This window comes from Periplaneta americana, chromosome 12 (assembly GCF_040183065.1).
Source record: "Periplaneta americana isolate PAMFEO1 chromosome 12, P.americana_PAMFEO1_priV1, whole genome shotgun sequence".
In the NCBI taxonomy this organism is placed as follows: Eukaryota; Metazoa; Arthropoda; class Insecta; order Blattodea; family Blattidae; genus Periplaneta; species Periplaneta americana.
Genome location: NC_091128.1, coordinates 151,807,063 through 151,829,552, shown reverse-complemented (window position 1 = coordinate 151,829,552; position 22,490 = coordinate 151,807,063). Strand labels below are relative to the sequence as shown.

The 22,490-nt window shown below is 34.4% G+C and overlaps 1 protein-coding gene across 3 annotated transcripts in view; it reads right to left on the bottom strand.

The window, feature by feature from the left end:
• Positions 1 to 22,490, bottom strand: part of Gpo1 (glycerophosphate oxidase 1) — a 41,708-nt gene that overhangs the window by 3,106 nt on the left and 16,112 nt on the right. For all 3 annotated transcript variants that reach the window (XM_069842302.1, XM_069842303.1, XM_069842304.1), the window contains exons 5-12: positions 22,079 to 22,242; positions 18,583 to 18,889; positions 16,639 to 16,832; positions 14,418 to 14,612; positions 12,114 to 12,367; positions 10,499 to 10,657; positions 7,180 to 7,368; positions 3,246 to 3,344 (exon numbers count right to left, since the gene is read on the bottom strand). In XM_069842302.1, the coding sequence (XP_069698403.1) occupies positions 3,246 to 3,344; positions 7,180 to 7,368; positions 10,499 to 10,657; positions 12,114 to 12,367; positions 14,418 to 14,612; positions 16,639 to 16,832; positions 18,583 to 18,889; positions 22,079 to 22,242 (1,561 nt within the window). The remainder of the gene's footprint in view (positions 1 to 3,245; positions 3,345 to 7,179; positions 7,369 to 10,498; positions 10,658 to 12,113; positions 12,368 to 14,417; positions 14,613 to 16,638; positions 16,833 to 18,582; positions 18,890 to 22,078; positions 22,243 to 22,490) is intronic.

Here is a 22,490-nt window from a genome sequence, read left to right as displayed (position 1 = left end):
GGGTTGCCGGATGTGCCGGAATTTTGTCCCGCAGGAGTTCTTTTACATGTCAGTAAATCTACTGACATGAGCCTGTCACATTTAAGCACACTTAAATGCCATCGACCTGGCCCGGGATCGAACCCGCAATCTTGGGCACAGAAGGCCAGCGCTATACCAACTTGCCAACCAGGTCGACTATTTTATTGGATGTAAATGTAATTATTATAAACGGAGAACACAATCACGATAATGCAAGAAATGTATAAAGTTTTCTAGTAATAATAATAATACTTACTTACTTACAAATGACTTTTAAGGAACCCGAAGGTTCATTGCCGCCCTCACATAAGCCCGCCATCGGTCCCTATCCTGTGCAAGATTAATCCTGTCTCTATCATCATACCCCACCTCCCTCAAATCCATTTTAATATTATCCTCCCATCTACGTCTCAGCCTCCCTAAAGGTCTTTTTCCTCCGGTCTCCCAACTAACACTCTATATGCATTTCTGGATTCGCCCATACGTGCTACATGCCCTGCCCATCTCAAACGTCTGGATTTAATGTTCCTAATTATGTCAGGTGAAGAATACAATAATAATAATAATAATAATAATAATAATAATAATAATAATAATAATAATAATAATAATAATAATAATAATAATAATCTCTAATAATTAGTGTATCAATCTTTGCGTCTGTAACAGTTATGCAGCACGATTATTCGTTTTATTATATTTTCTGTGACGTTATCTCTGTACTAATATTGTTATTAATCTACTGCTATATCAATAACATTTTGTAAAACATTTCTACATTGTCACAGTATATAGGCGGAACACTATGTATGGACCTATCATATTATATATGTGGTAAATCAAATATTGAATAATTATTAATTAGCAATAATAACTTATATCGAAGTTTTTCATACTATTTTATTTATAACTTCATGTTCCTGTTTTGGTATGTTCCATTCACTGTTCCATTAAATGTTTGTCATAAACGCAGAAAATAAAGCCTTATTTTTACCGTGTGAGCAAAACATATGTGTATCTTATCTGTCGCCTTCCATACAAGATAAGACATGTCGGTGAGATGACCTTGTACTGTGCTTCTATTTATTACGAGCGTATCAAGACCGATCATATCTCACTCGAGGGTGCGACACTCGACCGAGTTCAATCGAGCGATTTAACTCCAATGCAGCACTCTGCTGTCAGCATTTATACTGGAACAGTAAAGACATGTAATCATGACTGCATCTATGTACAGAAGTGTTGTGTTCTTAAGGAGTGTAATCAAACAATGAAGCTATCTTCCTTCTTGTTTCCCAGTATTTAGACTTAAGATCCACAGAAGTATCATGAGATTCGCAAAAGTAAATTGAAAGAAAGTGTAATGTTACTGTGAAGAGACATATAACACCAGTGCCAAGATGTGAATTTGTTGTTATTTAAAATGTTTAAATAAAGCACCTATAACATGTTTATAAACGATTTAGTTTTAATTTACGTAATCTGATTTTCTTGACAATCTGTTTAACCCTGTTTGATAAGGTTCAGTATATTAAAAATGATTTTAATCCTGATTTATATATTACAAATAGTATTTCGAAAATATGACGACAAAGTAGGTCATTTAAATACACCAATCATACAATTATCCATTTTAAAATTTTATAAATGGCACAAAAGACTCAATCCACTACATGTTTTTCAACATTTCCCATTCAATTACAAACTCCCACTAGAATTATAGCCTATGTGAACCGATGCATATTTTAATCACATAACATTAAATTCAAATTTTCTTTGAAGTATTTATAAAAATAATGTAAAATTTCTAATATCAAAACATTTTTTAAAAATCTATGGAGTTCTTAAAAGATAGTGAGATATATTAATGCAGAACTTATCGGTTAAATGCAGTCCACCTATAAGATGTTATTCAGATTTATGATTTCGTAGAGAGAAACAACACAAGAAAAAAGTCTGAAAGAATATCAAATAACATCATTTTCTATTAATCTTGTATTTAATAGAATTAAATTGTGCAAATTATCTTTCATATTAACCATAAGACTAAGGTAAATAATTTTTAACGAAAATTATATGCAAGAAGAAAAGAGGAAGGGATCAAGAGAAAGATAAGAGGAAAAGAAAAGATGACATGACGAATGTAGCTTTCAAATCTCATGAAATTAGAATTTTCTTTGTAACATTGTGACCAATGTATTACACAAATGTACTGTTGCGTTTAGATAGCTTGGCCAGTCAAAACATTATGCGCAGTAAACCAGACAAGTCTATTTTATATTACTAAGGAAAAAAAAAGGAGTATATGGATTAGTCACTGTGCAGTTCCTGTAGAGATAACTTCTTTTCCTTGTGCAAGTTCATAACATACTAACTATTGCAAAAACACTAGTATCGTAAGGGAATCAATAAAGACATTATAGTTTATTTTATTGTAAGTGAGAGAGTGAAAAGAGAGGATTGCATTTTGTTGATTACGACTGTTCGGATAGCAGTAAGCGGAAAAGCTGTGATCGTCCATGGATTACAGGTATGTGACCAATGTTTTTCAACATAGCTATAACTTGCGTCAGCATGCATGCAGTTCTCCTCCTTCTCCCTCCTACCCACTGAATATTTTTTTATTCTAGTAGATTATTTTACGATGCTTTATCAACATCTTAGGTTACTTAGCATCTGAAGGAGATGAAAGTGATAATGCCGGTGAAATGAATCCAGGGTCCAGCACCGGAAGTTACCCAGCATTTGCTCATATTGGATTGAGGGAAAACCCCTGAAAAAACCTCAACCAGGTAACTTGCCCGACCAGGAATCGAACCAGGCCCCTGGTTTCGCGGCCAGACGTGCTAACCGTTACTCCAAAGGTGTGAGCTAAATATACTGAGAAACTACTCACTCCACATCACCCCTACTCAAACGTTCGCACATAGCACTGGTCAAGGTATCTAGTTAATTATAACGGTATGTAAATATGATAAAGATCAATGTTCATCTATTATGAACTCACGGTTTACAGTAAAATGTGAACTGGACAGACATAAATAGTAATACCATATTTACTCGCGTAATTTCTCCCCTCTTTCACTCAAGATTTTTACGATCTGTTATCAGAATTTTTTTGGCGTAATTTCTCCCTTTCTCTTTAAATTTTACTTCTCAATTGGACACTCCTTTTCCTTCTCCTATCTAAAAAATTTAAATTTTTCGTAATATTCTTTTATTACCTGTAAATATTCATCCAGTTCAACTTGTCCGTTCATGTTGGTGTCAATTTCTCTGAGAATTTCATGGAGTTCCTCACCAGAGACCTCTTCCCCTGTGTGCTGTAAAAAGTAATAGCAATATTAGAAGTAGTGATGGTGGTGGTGGTGGTTGTGGTGGTGTGGCTGTGGCAGCAGCAATAGTAGTAATAACAATAATAATAAAAAAAATTGGCCAATAACATGCCTATCAACCATTTATCATAGCCAGAGCTCGGGTTTATATGCACTAAAAGTTGGGAATTTATTTTACTTGGTATAGTTTGTAAACATACAAACTATGTTTCAGCCCCAAAGTGCAACAATATCACTTCACATGGAGTATGCGTGATTAGTAACTGAAGCATCGGCTGGAACAACGTTATAAGTTACATTTGGTAAAATTTACAGGAGCTGCAAAAAATGTATACACATACAACGTTGTTCTTATAGGGTGGCAAACTTTTGAGTGGACAAATTTCACGTACTGCATTGATGGACAGTTGTAAGCCAAAGAGTATAGCAAGGTAACAGGACATACAACATTATTACACGGAAACACGCCGAATGAAAATTTAGTAACTTACAACGTTGTTCCAGCCGACGCTTCAATTATTGAGAAGATGCCACATGACAGAAAAACCAGGAAAGAGAGAGAGAGATATAAAGAATATCATTGATGAACTATCAAGTTATTTAAATATTTAAATTAAGGTGTTATTTTACCTGATTGGCAAGTTTCGATGTTATATTCTACAATTCAGAGGATCATTACTTTAAAAAGGCTAATTTGGATAAATAAAAAGGTCATTTGGAGTACAGATTTTTTTTTTTAAGGGTTCCCTCCTAACTTTCAACAGAAAATTTTTTTGTGAAACTATCAAAAAAAAAAAAAAAAAAAAAAAAAAAATATATATAATTCTTGAAGGAAAGGTACAATGTACGGACCCTTTTGGAATGATAAACTTATATTAAAAAGAGACAGAAATATAGCTAGACACAATGGAGAAATTGCTAAAACTAATTTAGACTTTCATAACTGGAGGAAAAAAAAAAAGTACATATATTGCAAAAAAAAAAAAAAAATGTTTCTTCAACTACTCTGTAAAAAATATGAATTATATAACTGATGGTTCTAGAGTGTATACATCAGGGGCGGCAACCGCCATTTAAATGGACCTGAAAAAATTAAAAATGTTGTTGTTGTTGTTTTCTAATGCCTGGCGTTTGACAATAAAGTCATTTGACCTCTTGCACTCCAATATTTTTCAAAGATATTATCATGGCCAGCCACTGAAGCACAGATTTTGAGGTGTTCCGAATTCATTTCTTGGTTTGAGTTGCACAATGGGCAGTTAGGGGACTGATATATTCCAATTCTATGCAGGTGTTTGGCCAAACAATCATGGCCTGTTGCCAATCTAAATGCAGCTACAGACGATTTGCGTGGTAAATCGGGAATTAACTGTGGATTAATTAAAAATGTAAAAAGTGCTTTTATGTAATCTAGTTCATTGTTTAATTCATTTTTCCAATTCATTCTCCTTCGATTCGAGATTTTACTGTCTGTAGGAGCCTTGAACTCCTCGAGAATTTTAGTTGTAGTGTACTTTTCGGATCTGTGATCGGCAGTTCCTGAAGCTCAACGTAGGGTAGTTGGCAGCAGAAAACTGGTTTTCTTCAGCGTCCCATAAGACTGCATTAGAGCTGCAACCGAAGCAGCTCTCTCCAAATATACAAAAGAACCGTCAACACCCTCATCTCTTTATGACCTGCGTTAGAACAAACAGGCTTCTGGATTACTGTATATCATTACAGTTCCAGTGTGTTATAGCACTGTGGGTGGTGTGATGTGATTAGTCAGTGTGTCTAAGGAAATATTTTATATTAAAAATGAATTAAATGAAAACCTAATCGACCAACCCTTTTCGAAATTAAAAGAGAAATTGCATGTTAACTTAAGAAATTAGGACGTCCTACAAAAAATTTAAACATTGAAATTTCTTGAAAAAGTCGAGGAAATCATGTAGCCTACCAGTCATTTTAATACCGAAATGTGTAATGGAAACGATTGGTTTTTTGCTGCGCTCATGAAAACACTTTCTCCCCCACCCGTGTATTCTGTTTAGAGGAGAAAATACATGGACAAACACCGGAGTGAAGGATTTATTTAATTTGACTTAAAAAAACTAGAAAAGCATGTGGGGCACATCTCCACTACGTGACTAGTTGTGGGAGAGGTGTAGAGCATGTATGGTTGGAGTGCAATTTCGGGTGCACAGTCAACTTCGAGAAGGCGCTGTAATTACACGCGTAATCAGATTTAGATGCAATAAACAGCATGCATTTGCTAAATACACTATTTTTCATGCAGAACTGCCAACCTTTGTGACCACAGGCCGCTACTGGTATACATATGTAACATCTCTTATGAAAGAACAATCTCAAACAAACGCAGAGACATTGGAAAATAATTTAGTGATGATTGTAGTAATTGTCATAGATTACCCAAGAAGCGAAGAAAATTCAGAAAGAATTTTAAAAAGAACTTAAGGAAAGCAATGTAAGGAGGCCATTTGCTATTAATGGAGAAAAATTTGCTCCAGCACCGGGGATCGAACCCGGATCCTCAGTTCTATGCACTGAGTTCTCTAACCACAGAGTTCCATTATACCTTGACCAAAACTACTTCCGACTTGACAGTTTAAAGAGAAGGGGGAGCAATGTTGTCATGTTGCCCATCTTTCGTGTAAGCGAGCGCGCTGCCGATAAGAGTGCAGTAATGAACGGCTGACAGGAACACATACGTTTCTAACCAATTTGTTGAACACTAGGCATTAAAAATTTATGTACATTATTATTTTTATTAGTCAATAATAAGTAGCAGTAGCAGTAGCAGTAGCAGTAGCAGTAGCAGTACCGGTATTCTTTAATGTAATTCCGTTAGAAAAGTGTCGAAAGGTTTAAATTTAATACGAAGCCTTTACTTTTATGAGTGTCGGTATTCTTCAATGTGATATTGTTAGAAAAACGTTGAAAAAAATTGTAAAGTAAAAAATATTTATGATTAAAAATCTGCATGGCCTTTTTCTTTTCCAATATCAATAACAGTGCTCTTATTAATTTTAACACAAGCAGCAGTTCTCATTACGACTTGCGCCAAAGGTAAAAGAGGCCCGCCATTATCTTTTTTCGTCTCAAAATACTCTCTTACATAACCCACCATCTCTCACGCTTGACTCTTTAATGGGACACCTTGTCCAATATTCTTTGTTCTCCGCCTGCCTTTCCTTCCTTCCGACCTGTTTAGAAGCTCTCGCAGAAACTATAGCCACACTCCATCAATGACAACGAAGATAATACGTGTAATATAATTTAAACACAATAATTATCGATACACTAAAACAATAAGACAACTAAATAATATTTTTAATTCACACAAAGCATACGCTAACCACTGTATTTACCACTAAGCCGTGGTATTCACATGCTACATGTAAACATAGACACGGCAACATCGTCCCGTTACCATGGTTACGGGTCTCTCGTGATTGGTTGATTTGAATGGTAGCCATGGTAACATGCTAAAGGCGCCATTTGTCAGGTCGGAAGTTGTTTTGGACAGACCATAATAACCAATGTTAACCATAACAGATAATTCTGAAATATAATTTCTGATAACATTTTCAGTCTAAGCTTAACATAGCAATAAATGTGTTGAAGACAACAACTAGGCCCAGACAACATACATGCTGAATATATAGCAAGAATGCCACAACAAAATGGTAGCTTCAAAATAACATTTCCTTTCAGAACCGTTTTTTCCTCTTCTGAAAGAAATGGTGTGAGAATTTTTCTTCTAAAATGGACTCAATTTCAAAAGACTTAAAAGCTTAAGAGAGTGAATATATAAGCATACCTGTAAGCTACGTCTAATATCTGTGATAGAGACATAGCCTTTCCGGTCCTTGTCGATGATCTGGAATCTCTTGATATAAGACTGGATTTCATCTTTTGACAGATTGATTGGAATCTTGTCTTTCGAAGCTCTATTCACCATTTGACCCATCTCAAACTGTAGAAAAGACTGCGCTTCTTCGAATTGTTTCTGTATGTAAAAGAGCAGACATTTTATTATGGTACCTTCAGCAATTTACATCAAGTTCTAACAGCATGATACTATCTACGATGATACCAATAGTAAGATACTGTCCGCGATTTCACTGTTGAGAAAATAATACAGAAATTGACCAAAGATCAGGTATGAAGTACAGACTTTAAGAATTATATACATAACAAAAGTTTGGAACCAAACAGACCTTAAGAGCTTTTTCATATTCCATATTGAGTTTGAATAAGGAAACCCTGCGACTACTTCAACCATATATAATAAAATATTAAACAAAAATTACTTTTATGCTCGACCATGCCGAAATGTAGTAATTATACACCTGGTAGCAGCCCTTTAATGGACCTCATTAAAGTACACCTATTCATTAAAGTTCAGGTGTTCCATCAATCAGAAAACACCATTGTAGCAATATGAAATCGCAAGTATCGATTATTCTCAGATATGCAATCGAAAGACAACTAGCGAAACGTCACGGAGGCTGGAAATCCAATACTGTCACAGAAGGTTATGTTCTGTTACTATAATAATTAGCGTTAATTGTAAATAATATTCAAATAAATTCAATTTGTCATCTCGTTTTTCAATGTCTAAATCAATTTCAAGGTTATATCAAGATTAATGTTTATTTTACTCTCTAGATTATATCAAGGTCAATGACATTTGTTTCTCGGAAAAAATCAATACTTTCGCGTCTGCGCACATCTCACAATTTACGAGATATTGCACAAGGTCAGTTCCGCTCCCCAGTCAGATAAGAATAACATGAATACTTATGAATAATTTCAAGTTAGAAATATGGTCGAGCATAAAAAGTCGTATGAAACTTTTCTATAATGGTAATTAAGACGCTCATTTCATAAACATACTCGCGTCATAATTACTACCATTATAAGCTCGTTGCATAATGTACTATTAACTTATTTTATTGAGGCATAAATAAACAAAAGACAAACATAGAACTGTAAAGAAAATAAACTGTCAGTTCAATTACATGCAACTGGCAATATGAGCATCCTTCAATAGACAGTTCCTTTTCAGTCAGTGACCCAGCCAATTTCTTTTCCTCTTCCTGACCAGTTTCAGCATCATTCTTTCTGCACTCACTCTTTCCAACATAGCTTCATTTCTTATTCTGTCTGTCCACATTACATGTTCCATTTTTCTCCATATCCACATTTCAAATGCTTCTCTTCACTTCGTCGTAATGTCCATGTTTCTGCCCCATACAATGCCACACTCCACACAAAGCACTTCATTAGTCTCTTTCTTAGTTCTTTTTCCAGAGGTCCGCAGATGATGTTCTTTTTTTCTATTAAAAGCTTCCTTGGCCATTGCTATTCTCATTTTGACTTCCTGGCAGCAGCTCATATTACTGTTTATAGTACACACCAAGTATTTGAAGCTGTTCACTTGCTCTACTGCCTCATTTAATATTTGCACGTTTACCTTCTTTATTTTTCTTCCTATAACTATAGTCTTCGTCTTGTTTGCATTTGTCTTCATCCCATACTGCTCACAGCTGTCATTTAGCTCCAGTAGCACATCCCTTAATATAGTCTCCTCTTCTGCTAACAACTCCATATCATCAGCAAATCTTATGCACTTTATTCTTCTTCCTCCGACTATCACTCCTCCATGTTCTGAAAATAGTTCTTCACTAAATCCTCCAAGTAGATGTTGAACAGGGTAGGTGATAAAGTGCATCCTTGACGTACTCCTCTCCCTATTTCACTTCCTTTTGACATTTCTTCTCCTACCCTGTCTTTGACTCGTTTCATATAAAGATTAGTGGATAGCCTTCTTTCTTTCCAATTCATACTAAAATGCACTATAACTGTTAAGTTTGAAATAAGGTACTAGTACACGAAATGAGTCACATTAATAAACCAGAAGCTGCAATGATAAATGTTTGGCAAACGAACAATACAACGAAGATCTTTCCCTATAATCTACAAGAAATACTTCCCATCTTCAACATATTGAGAACAACAACAACAACAACAACAACAACAACAACAACAATAATAATAATAATAATAATAATGATATCAACAACAATAATAACAATACTTACTTACTGGCTTCTAAGGAACCCGGAGGTTCATTACCATCCTCACATAAGCCTGCCATTGGTCCCTATCCTGAGCAAGATTAATCCAGTCTCTACCATCATATCCCACCTCCCTCAAATCCATTTTAATATTATTTTCCCATCTACGTTGGCCTCCCCAAAGGTCTTTTTCCCTCCCAACTAACACTCTATATGCATTTCTGGATTCGCCCATATGTGCTACATGCCCTGCCCATCTCAAACATCTGGATTTTATGTTCCTAATTATGTCAGGTGAAGACTACAATGCGTGCAGCTCTGTGTTGTGTAACTTTCTCCATTCTCCTGTAACTTCATCCCTCTTAGCCCCAAATATTTTCCTAACCACCTTATTCTCAAACACCCTTAACCTATGTTCCTCTCTCAAAGTGAGAGTCCAAGTTTCACAACCATAAAGAACAACCGGTAATATAACTGTTTTATAAATTCTGTCAGATTTTTTGACAGCAGACTGGATGATAAAAGCTTCTTAACCGAATAATAACAGGCATTTCTCATATTTATTCTGTGTTTAATTTCCTCCCGAGTATCATTTATATTTGTTACTGTTGTTCCAAGATATCTGAACTTCTCCACCTCTTCAGAAGATAAATTTCCAATTTTTACATTTCCATTTCCTGTGGTCGTGCCAGAGAATCAGTCCCATTCCGAGGCTTATCTGAAGGATTCGTAACAAGCTGTTTTTTTACGGTGATGGGTTGTTAGCCCTTCGCCCAACCCCCAAGCTGGAGGACCACACCCCATCTGCTGTCCGCGACTGCTTATTCAATATATTCACAGCTACCCTCCATATCTGGAGGCCGTCTCCTCGATCCGCAACCTGAGTACGTGCCATGCCGTGGTGATAGGAACCCACAATACATGGATAATAACAATAACAACAATAATTATAAAAAATAATAGTAATAATAAAATCAAATTTAACAGCAATCACTCTTTCCCTCCTTTAATGTCACATGAACTAATGCCTCAACAGTACAAAATGTTAATTTGTACCTTCTTCATATCGCTACTCCACTTCAGCTCTTCAGCCAGAATGTCGATTATCATTGGAAGTGATTCTTGTGCAGCCTGATTATTAAGGAAAGCCAAACGCAATCTCCTTGCTATTACATCAATAGCAGTGCATGCATATTCCTTCACAGCATACCTAATCTGAAAGCAGAGACAAAATATAAGTATATCATAAATTTGTATTACCAACCTGAAACGCATTGAGAGAGAGAGAGAGCTAAATGAAACATAAATTTATGTTAAATAAGGCCTTTTTTTGTTTTATTTTGTAAATAATCTCATGACTCCCATCAGTTCTTTACACTATACTCGTCTAAAGAATTAAGAGATATTGGCAGTTCAGAACGAGGCAGAAAAACACTCTCTCTTGATAACTGACTAAGCTATAGGGGTCAAATTTTTTATGGTATGTATTTATTCACACTACAAATGAGTGTATACCCGGTGGCAGTGGTAACTAATTACACTCAATAATGACAAGAATAAACACAACTAATAAAAAATAATAATTAATAATTAATAATAATAATAATAATAATAATAGTAAAATAATAATAATAATAATAATAATAATAATAATAATAATAATAATAATAATAATAATAACTAGGAGCATCCTAAATTAAATGAAGCATGGTCACCTAAAATAACACATAAAGTAAATCTAATTTGTATCTTAACCGTAAGTTCGAACTAAGACCCACGAGTGTGACAGGTTCGTACCTGCACAAGTACCTTTCGGCACTACACTTATTTCGCTGCCAACTCACTCACTGCACTGATTCCACCTGATTTCACTAACACTTCTAACCATTTCACTGTTCAAATACTTTGCACAGCCACTTCACTGACACCAACACACTTCACTGACACTACACACTTCACTGATACAACACACTTCCTCACTGATAGAACACTTCAAATAACAAGATATCAATTACACCCTTTAAGTAGTGTGTATAATATACTACCGTCTATTAGTAAAGTCCTTAAGCCTATTTTTAAATACATTTTTGGTTATTGGTAAAGCCTTTAGTAAGTCTGCAGGTAAAGCATTCCAGTCCCTGATAATACGATTGAGAAAAGAAAACTTTCCAGTGTCCGTCCTCTGTCTTCTTTCCCTCAATTTATATGAGTGGTCGTTCCTTGAAGAGTAATTTGGCGGCTGCAACCTTTTTTTTTTATTTCTCTCCAGGCAGGCTCACCTCTGTATGTTTTGAACATTGCACATAATCGAATTCGCGTTCTCCGGTCCGTGAGTGTGTCCCATTTTAATGGTGAATTATTACGACAACACTTGAGAGCCCGTTTTTTAATCTTTTCCAGTGTCTTAATATGTTCTAATGTGTAAGGATCCCAACATGCAGCACCATAGTCCATTACTGGACGAACTAGTGATTTATATGCAATCTCTTTGGATTTATCAGAGCCTTTCCTTATTACCCTCATCACAAAGTGTAACGCCCTCCATGCCTTTCCCACTGTGTCAGTAACATGTTCCCCCCAGCCGAGATCGCTGCTAAATGTTATTCCTAGGTATTTAAGAGAAGAGAAATAAGAATTAGTGAGGGACTAAAATGAAGGAAAACAGACATACCTCTGCATCAATGTAGGGAAATTCAGGATGAATTTTCTTGCCAATAATAGGCCAACGCTTCCCTGTAAGTGAAGCCAGCTTGGCTACATTGAAAGCTCTGTCTCCATATGACTGGGCGAGGTGCTGGGCTACTTCACATTCCAAGCCTGCATCCTGCACCAGGCGAATGTACATCGTAGGAGTCCAGTTGTGTGCGCCTTCCACCCGAAGACCATCAGTTTGGCATTTTTCGTATTTAGGTTTCAAGTCACATGCTGGAAAAAAAAAAAAAAAAAGATGTGCAGAAGTGAAGATATTTGTTTTGTTATAACAATATCTACAGTACAGCTACAAAAGTCACAACTCTGTTATTGAATGATATTAAACTGTTGCTCTTTTATTATATTTAGCATATAATGAAGTATTCTGATGCCACAAAAAATGTTGTTTTCTAATGCCAGGCATTTGACAATAAGAGCTATTCCATCTCAAATCGACCGAAATGTAGAGAAAATTGACCTTACAATTTCTAAATACAATGAAACTTTTTTTTGTATGTAGAGAACTGTGATACAATGCTTTGTGCAAAGTTTGAGGCATCAGAACTTCATAGTGTTTAAGTTAAATATATTTAAATTTATCGTATTTTCATAAAATTAGCAACTTTATAAACTGTTGTAGCTCCGAAACCCTTTCACCCAATGATCAAAATCATGGTTTATTTTCATGCTGAGAAATTAAAGTTTATATTGACATATAAACAGATTTTCTTACTTTTTATGGAAATGGAGAAATTTAGATTTTTCCTCATTAAGACGCCTTTGTCTATGAAAAAATATTTTAAAAATATATAGTTAGATTCTGCATTGAAAGTACAAATAAACACAGATTTTTTTACTGATGGTATGTTGATAAGAAAGTATTGAAAATATCAAATAAAGAAAATAAATAGTACGTGCGTGAACTAACCAGCTGACTGTGAGACGGGACTTAGCCGAGACAAGCAAGGCCAGGAGACAAACACGTGATGTTTCATCTAGTAGCGCATAGCTGGGCTAGCTTTATCACAAGTTTTCATAAACACAGGAGTAAAATGACGCCCAATGCTCGTGTATCTTCAGCTCTCGGCTAGTGCGTGCGGTACTGCGCCGTTCAAGTCTAGGCGTGTGAAAATAATCTATTTAATACCCTCGAAACTTATTGCCGAGCCACTAAGCAAACAATGCCGAATCCCTCTTAATAATGCAAGGTTTTTTTCTCAATATTTTTTTACATTTTTGCAAATTGGCAAAAAGCCTAAAAGTAAGTAAAATCAGATTATCTGTCTCTCTGTGTACAATAAAAATAAGGATTACTTCTTAACATAACCTACCAAATGTCAGCTTCAAAATGAGCTCCCGTTCAATGTTCTGCAGTAAATGTTTCCAGAGTTATGAGCGCTGAAAGAGGCTTGTTTTTATAAAATATGCTAAATTTGTCGCTCAACAATACGAAAACTGTTTGACTTTCGATAGTATATTTTTGAAAATGCACTCTCCTCAGCACCTTGTATAAATAGGGAAAAAATTGGAGTATAAAAAAAATGCGAGATTTTTTACTGATCGATTTCATATGGAATAGCCCATAAAGTCATTTGACCTCTTGCATTCCAATATTTTTCAAAGATATGTCATGGTCAGCCACTGAAGCACACTGTACCATGAAACATGAGGATACCATTAGTACGTAAAGAAATTTTGAGGGAAAGTAAAAACTGTGTTAACACAGTCAATTATCTATTAACATACATTATGCCCACATCTTTAACAAATAGGTCTACCAGTAACTAGCCTACGTAGGAGTAATATGGTTCAGAAACTACTTCAACCTTTAGTCACTGTCATGTTGTGAGATATTAAAGAACTCTAGTGTTAAAATGATGTATAATCAGCAGAAATGCACTGCTTAATGAAAAAAAAAAGTCTGTATCGGTATTCTACTCTCATCCTATAATCAGAAATGTACTGTTTAATGAAAAAAATGTCTATCGATGTTCTACTCTTATCCTATTATTCAATAACATCTGATATGATACACTCCACATATGAAGTTTGGAGAAATGAGTGAAATCTTAATTTAATTTTCATAGCACAAATACAAAGTTCCATTAACGAGAACTCAAATTAATGTTCTCATTTCAGTTACATACAGTAGCATTTTTATAAATAATAGCAATAAACATCTAACATGCGAAATGAAAACAAATAATAATCTAGGAAGAAATAAATTCTCATAATTAACAGAGCATACCAACTAAAACAAACTTATTTGCTACAGTATATGTACCTTTAATAGCAGCATCCACTGTATGCTCTGCCATTGCTCTGAAAGTTGTCCACTTGCCTCCAGCTATTGTTACCAATTTGCTTTCACTCACATGAACAATATGATTTCTAGCTAGGGACTGAGTGTCTTCTTTGTTAGGATCTGATACAAGTGGTCGGATACCACTCCACGCTGACAGTACATCTCCTCTTCTTACTATAACAAACATAATGAATCAGTGCAAGGTATGTTGTAGAGAAGAAGCTTGATAATACAGAATTATATAACATAATTATATCATATTATACAGAGTGGACCATAAGTAATGTCATTAATTTCAGAGGGTTATTCTTTAAGATATTTCAAACAAAAAAGTTTAATGCAATTTTGCTCGTTTTTGCTTCCTTTTGGAGATAAAAATCCTTTATATGAAACATTTCATAGTGTGTTTTGGGAAAGCCATTGACTTAATTTCCAATATGCTCAGTGAATTTAAGAGAGCAGTGTAGTGTATTATGATAATGAATGATTGAAAGAACTTTAGTTTTGTTCTTTAAATGTGGAGAAATTTGATCCGAACAAATGTTACAATGTAAAATTTCTTTGCACAACGAAAAGTTACATTCATCTGGATCAAATTTCTGCACATTTAAAGGACAAAACTAAAATTCTTTCAATCACTTATTATCATAATACACTGGTCTCTTAAATTCACAGAGTATATTGGAAATTAAATCGATAACTTTCCAAAATGTACAATGAAATGTTTAATATAGAACAATTTTTATCTCCAAAAGGAAGCAAAAACGAGCAAAAATGCATTAAACTTTTTGGTTTGAAATATCTCAAAGAATAACTTCCTGAAATTAATGATATTCCTTATGCTTCACATTGTATATAATAAGTTGTTTCTATTATATTTAATATGTATTTCTGTAGTTTTCTTCATTGTAATAACAATAAAAAAAAATAAAATTGATAGTTGAAAACTGTCCTAGGGAATTCTGGAGCTGGGTCAATTATTTTGATATTAATGAACAGAATTCAATAGGAGAGGGGGGAGGGGGAGGGGGAGGAGGAGGAGAAGAAGAAGAAGAAGAAGAAGAAGAAGGAGCAGGAAAAAAGAATATAGCGGAAAATCAGTTGAGGAGAAAAAGAAGGGAGAAGACAAGAAAGAAATCCTTTATGAAATATTAGAAACTTAAGTGGAGAGGATGGTATTTTTTTAAACTTTTTTCCTATTTGGTGTAAAATATTAATTTTTTGTATGTGGAGAGCTTATAGCTGTGGCAACTCAACCAAATAAAAATATTTTGAAAAAAAAAAAAAAAATTATTTAGGGTTCCAAATTTGAAAAAAATATACCCAATGCAGGATTGTACTAAAACCGATATATCTAAACTGTTTTTAAAGATAGATTCAAATAGTTATTTGCAATGTATTTGCAAAAGCATGCTCTACAAACTGTCTGTAACAGAATTTTGATATTAGTCCCTACGTTTGTAAAATAAACAATTAAAATTTAATAACAATTTTCTGATTTCCTTTCTTGCAAAACAAATGGACGTATTTTTAAAATGAAATCAATTAACAAAATTCTGTTACAGAGAAAAGTTTCCTAATAGTCTAAAGAATGTGTGTTCTAAATTTCATGCATGTATCTTTAATAGTTCAGAAATTATATCCATTTTTGTCTGGCAATGTAGCAAAAAAAAAAAAAAAAAAAAAAAAAAATGAAGTTACCAGAAACCGATGAAAGCGGGCTTGTGATTTAAAAATCCATAGTGCAGGATGTTTAAAAATGACGTCTCAACATCCGATAAGGGCACAAATACCCACAAAATGCATTCCACACATATGAAAGGGTATTTTAAAGAAATAAAAAAAAAATTTTTTATATAATTTAATTTACCGGAAACAACAATAAAAGTGGGCGAGTGATTTAAAAATCCATAACGCAGGAAGTTTAAAAATGGCGACTCAACATCCGATAAGGGCACAAATATCCACAAAATGTTATGCTATGCATTCCACACACATCACAAAGTATTTTAAAGATTTTTTTTTTAAATTTACTCATTTTTCACCAAAAAATGACCATCCCCCTTAAGACAACAGCAAGTTGAGTGTGACAGTGAGACAATTATAATAGTGATATCAATAGCTTGGCAGTTCTTTTTTTGGCCATCCAAATTATCACTGCAAAAAGATCTTTAAGTAAGTACCTGCACATTCAACTCACCTTCAACATCTGGATTCAAGTAATTCTTCACTTCTTCAAGAATGAACATAATTTCATCTTCTGTGGGTTTTGGGTTATGTGTGACTTCACAAGGCAGGTCTGTCGTTCCAGCAATGGTATGTTTCAGCCACGGTAAGAAGAAGATTACTCTGCCATCTGAAGTAGCAGGATCAAGAAGACCCATTTGGTCAGGACTAAACAAAGTGAAACACGAAATGTGTTAGGCCTACTTAATAATAATATTAATAAACCACTTCAGTGATAAACTAAATAAAATACACGTATGTCTGTCATAATATGGCAGTATTTTAATGCTATTTGAGTTGAAAGAACAATGAACTCAAATTTAATTCGCTATTACATAGGTGCTGACTCCAAGGGGCAGCAGGGGCTGTCGCCCCCGCACTCATTTGAGTAGAGAGACGAACACATCCTCTTGCCCCAGAGATTTATTTTAAAACCATGTACGGACATGCAGAAACAAATCTTCATCTCAACATGGATAGGATCATGTCATTAAAATTTTGTAATTTTATTCATGCTGTGTTTATTGGTGACTGAAACCAAAGACATCTTTGTGTTAAAGGTGTACGGTAGCAGCCTTAGATTGAGTTTAATAATTATGGTGTTGTCTGAGAGATTACCAACATAAACATGAACAAAAACATGTAAAAAATTGATAAAAACAAAAAGGTCAGTGCAGTAAGAAGCTGAGTATCACATGAGCAGAAATACATAAGTCAACTGATAACAATTTTTAAAATCAAAAGTCAGCACCTATTACAGCATATAATATGCAGACTGAAAATCGAGGGGAGTAGGAGAGAAGAGGCTGATATATGAGAAGCAAACTTTCAAAACCTAACATAATAATAATAACAATAATAATAATAATAATAATAATAATAATAATGGTTTATTTTAACTGGCAGAGTTAAGGTCATTCGGCCTTCTCTTCCACTCAATAAGTATGATAGAAAATTACTACAATGCTGTGAATATAACATAATTAATACAATACAATACAATACAATTCAAAGCAATACAATACTACAATACAAGACAATATAATACTTACTTACATACTTGCTTACAAATGGCTTTTAAGGAACCCGAAGGTTCATTGCCGCCCTAACATAAGCCCGCCATCGGTCCCTATCCTGTGCAAGATTAATCCAGTCTCTATCATCATATACCACCTCCCTTAAATCCATTTTAATATTATCCTCCCATCTACGTCTCGGCCTCCCCAAAGGTCTTTTTTCCCTCCGGTCTCCCAACTAACACTCTATATGCATTTCTGGATTCGCCCATACGTGCTACATGCCCTGCCCATCTCAAACATCTGGATTTAATGTTCCTAATTATGTCAGGTGAAGAATACAATGCGTGCAGTTTTGTGTTGTGTAACTTTCTCCATTCTCCTGTAACTTCATCCCACTTAGCCCCAAATATTTTCCTAAGCACCTTATTGACAATATAATACATACTTAATATATAATATAATACAATGACAATTCTTTTCATCTTCATAACACCAATAAAATAATTATGTAATAATAATAATAATAATAATAATAATAATAATAATAATAATAATAATAATAATAATAATAATAATAACAACAATAACTACAACAACAACAACATGTCCATTTTCAGAAAATACACTTCAGATGCCATAAATTTACATATCTGCAATCAACAAAATACAAAATATTTAATGTGGTATAATATTAAATTTTTTTTCTATCAATTCATATAGAATTTCACAATAGAAAATCTTCGTTTATTACAGTCACATATTTGTAGCATTTTCTGATAATGGACATGTCAGGTTTCGAAAGTTTGCTCCTCATACAGGAAATTACAAGCTTGCAGCGTTCATCATGTCAATATAAAGAACTTCGTTATCACCAAATTAGGTACTTCTATATTATTTACCTATAGTATCCTGGCAAAACAATGTGAACTCCAGAGCTTGGGCAACAAATTTCTTTGACTTTTGGGTTGTCCATCTTGCGAATTGTATCAGTCATAGGTCCTGTGGCATTAATGATGCACTTGGCTCGAACATCCCATTCCTTTCCTGTAACTTCATCTCGTAAACTTGCTCCACAAAGTACAGGTTTTCCAGAAGCATCCTTTTCTTTCAATAGCTTCGTAACTTTAACATGGTTGGCTACAGTTGCTCCATGACGAGTTGCAGTTAAAGCAACAGAAAGGCACATGCGGGCGTCATCCATCTGTCCTAAAATTAAAAGAAATAATAATTAAAAAAAAATGAAAAATGCATACAGTAATGTTAATATTCAGAGTGAACCAAAAGTAATGACATTAATTTCAAGGGGATATTCTTTGAGATATTTCAGTGAAGAATTATGTTGTGTCAGTGAAGTGTGTTGTGTAAGTGAAACGTGTTCCTGTCAGTGAAGCTTTATAGTTTATAGTGGCAGTGCAAAGTATTTGAACAGTGAAATGTTTTTGAAGTGTTAGTGAAATCAAGATAGAATCAGTGAAATGTGTCGTAGTTCCAATGCAGTGAGTGAGTTGACAGCGAAATGAGTGTAATGTTGAAAGGTACTTGTGCAGATATAAACATATCATACTTGTGGGTTTTAGTTCGAACTTAGGTTTAAGATACAAATTAGATTTATTTTAAATGTTATTTTAAGTGATCGTGCTTCATTTAATTTAGGATATTCCCTATTATTATTATTATTATTATTATTATTATTATTATTATTATTATAAATTATTGTTAGTATTAATTACTAGTATTATTATTAATTGTATTTTAATTAATAAGTTTATTATTGTCATTATTGAGTGTAATTAGTTACCACTGCCACCGGGTATACACCCATTGCAGTGTGAATAAATACATACATACATACATACATACATACATACATACATACATACAAACAAACAAACAAAAAGGTTTAAGACAATTTTGCTCATTTTTGCTTCTTTTTCGAGAAAAAAAAATATATATTTTATACGAAACATTTCATAGCGTATTTTGGGAAAGCTACTGAATTAATTTCCAATTTGATTTGAACAAATGTAAGTTTTCGTTCTGCAAAGGAATTTTAAAATGTTACATTTGTTCGGATCAAATTTCAGTACCTTTAAAGAACAAAACTAAAATTATTTTTAATCATTTATTATCATAATACACTGCTCTCTTAATTGATTGAGCATATTGAGAATTAAATCAATGGCATTCCCAAAACAAGTTATGAAATGTTTCATATAAAACAAAGTTTATCTCGAAAGGGAAGCAAAATCGAGCAAAATTATATTAAACTTTTTTGTTTGAAGTATTTCAAAGAATAACGTCCTGAAATTAATGACATTACTTACGGTTCACCCTGTACAATATGTAAAAATGTGTTGTGTCTGTATGATTACTTCTTTTTTTTTTTTTTTTTTATTGAATTCAAAATGTTAAGCAAATAGGAATATATAACAAAAATCTTTATAATGGAATTAGCACACTTTTATTACATGATATGATTTTAAGACACTTGCAATATTGGATCAAGTGCCTTATTCACAGAACACTAAGATATACGTGGCAATTCTTTATTTAACGCCTCTTTATAAAATTAAAAATGTATTCAGTGACGACTATTTGAATAATGGATTAAAAATGGCAGATACAGCCAAATTACTTATAGAAAAAATTAATGACAGTCACAATGTTCACTACAAATCTTGAAGAAATTACAGAGATCAAACCTTGCCTATCACAAATCAATTTTGTTTCAACAATGAGTAAGTTTGAATATGTTTGTCTGCATCGAGTCTGATGTGCTTCGTCAGATCGACTTTGATGACATCAATGCTTTCTCTTGTGAAGAAAGTGTGAAGGAAATCTTTATAATTCACAAGATGCATGTATTTTGATTCCAGTAATTTACTGTTTCCTTAATTGTAACATTTCATTTAAAACTAATTTAAATTAAACATGACTGGTATAATAACTGCTCATAAACTGTTTGTAGGAGTTGGAGGCAGCAAATTTGAGCACTTCCTAGGGGAGGAACTATACCTACATCCAGCCCTAGGTTTACTGTGTATGAGGGTGGATCAAAAAGTAATGCACAATAATTTTTTTCTGCGTTGGTATTACAGCTGGGGTGTTGACATTTCACCAAGATATAGTTTGAAGTTTTCACTACAGACACAATTTGTTTTGCATGTGCAGCTCTAGCGAGAGAAGTGTGAACTACGCAACAAAGATGACGCGCATGTTACTGTTGTCAACTTGTGAAGACCAGCGAAGTGTTGTGCGATTTTTGTGGGCTAAAGGGCATAATTCGAGTGAAATTCACAGGGACATGTGTGGCGTGTACGAGGAAGACTCTATGGGCCATAGCAACATCTCCAGGTGGTGCACATTCTTCGCAGATGGCCATGAGAACCTTTATGATTCGCCATATTCCAGGCGGCCAGTAACAGCTGCAACCCAGCAGAATGTCACAGGCATTGAGGCAGCAATTTTGAACGACTGGCGGATCCAATTGCGAACCTTATCTCAGCAGTTCAACATTTCATACAGTGCGTTGTACGATATTGTGCATGATACATTGAAATTTCATAAAGTTAGTGCCCGCTGGGTGCCTAAGAACCTGACAGACGACCATAAGGGCCAGCGAATGATATGCTTGGACCACTCAAAGTGTTACGCTGTCGAAGGACATGACTTTCTGAAAGGAATTGTCACTGGTGATGAGTCCTGGGCATACCACTATACGCCTGAAACAAAGGAGGCCTCAATGGAGTGGAAACATGCTGCTTCCCCAGTAAAGAAAAAATTCAAAGTGACGCAATCTGCTAAGAAAGTGCTTGTGACAGTGTTCTGGGATATGCATGGTGTTTTGTTGGTGGACTTTGCTAAACATGGGACCACTGTGAATGCTGTAGCCTACATTCACACGTTGGTAAAGTTACATCGTGCCCTTCGTGACAAACGTCGTATCATTAATGCTGACAATATCAAACTTCTTCATGACAATGCTCGTCCCCATGTTGCGGCTTCTGTTCATGAGAAAATCAACACATTTGGTTGGTAAGTGCTCCAGCATTCACCATACAGTCCAGACCTTGTCCCATCGAACTTTCATCTGTTTGGTCCCATGAAGAAGTTCCTGGTCGGCCATTGCTTTGCGACCAATGCAGAAGTGCAATCAACTGTCTGCACTCCAACCGAACGGACTTCTATGAACAGGGTATACTGAAACTGGTACCATGTTGGAAGAAATGTGTCGAGAAACTTCGAGCCTATGTAGAACAGTAGCTAAAAGATGTGAGTTCATTTGTGTATTTTTTATTTTTGTTTACCTATTAAAGGTTTTTTTTTAATTATTGTGCATTACTTTCGTATAAAAAAAATATGCAAGTTCAATAACATCAAAAGTATCATACTAACCGTCATAATAAACAATAGCACCACATAGTTTGTCTCCTTGCAACATAGGGAACAATTCTAAGGCATTTTTCTTTGACAGAACATATGAGCTTTTCACAGTCTTCGATCCAGCAACTAAATCATACATTTTAATACCAAACCAATAATAAGGAATCTGCCACCATCTGCAAATAAAGAAACAAGTTCAATAATCATATCTCGTAAAGAAATATATTTTTAGAAACCACAGTACTTTTAAGGTTCACCGACAATTTACTTCTAAAAATCACTTTCAAATTGTTCTATGAAGAACATGAAGAGAAACGGCCTAATTCCAATCAGAGTCACCGTGAAAGACTAAAAACTCAGATATTTTGTTATTTGCAAGAAACTGTATTGTATATGCTGAAAATGTAATTTGCTTAAAATTACA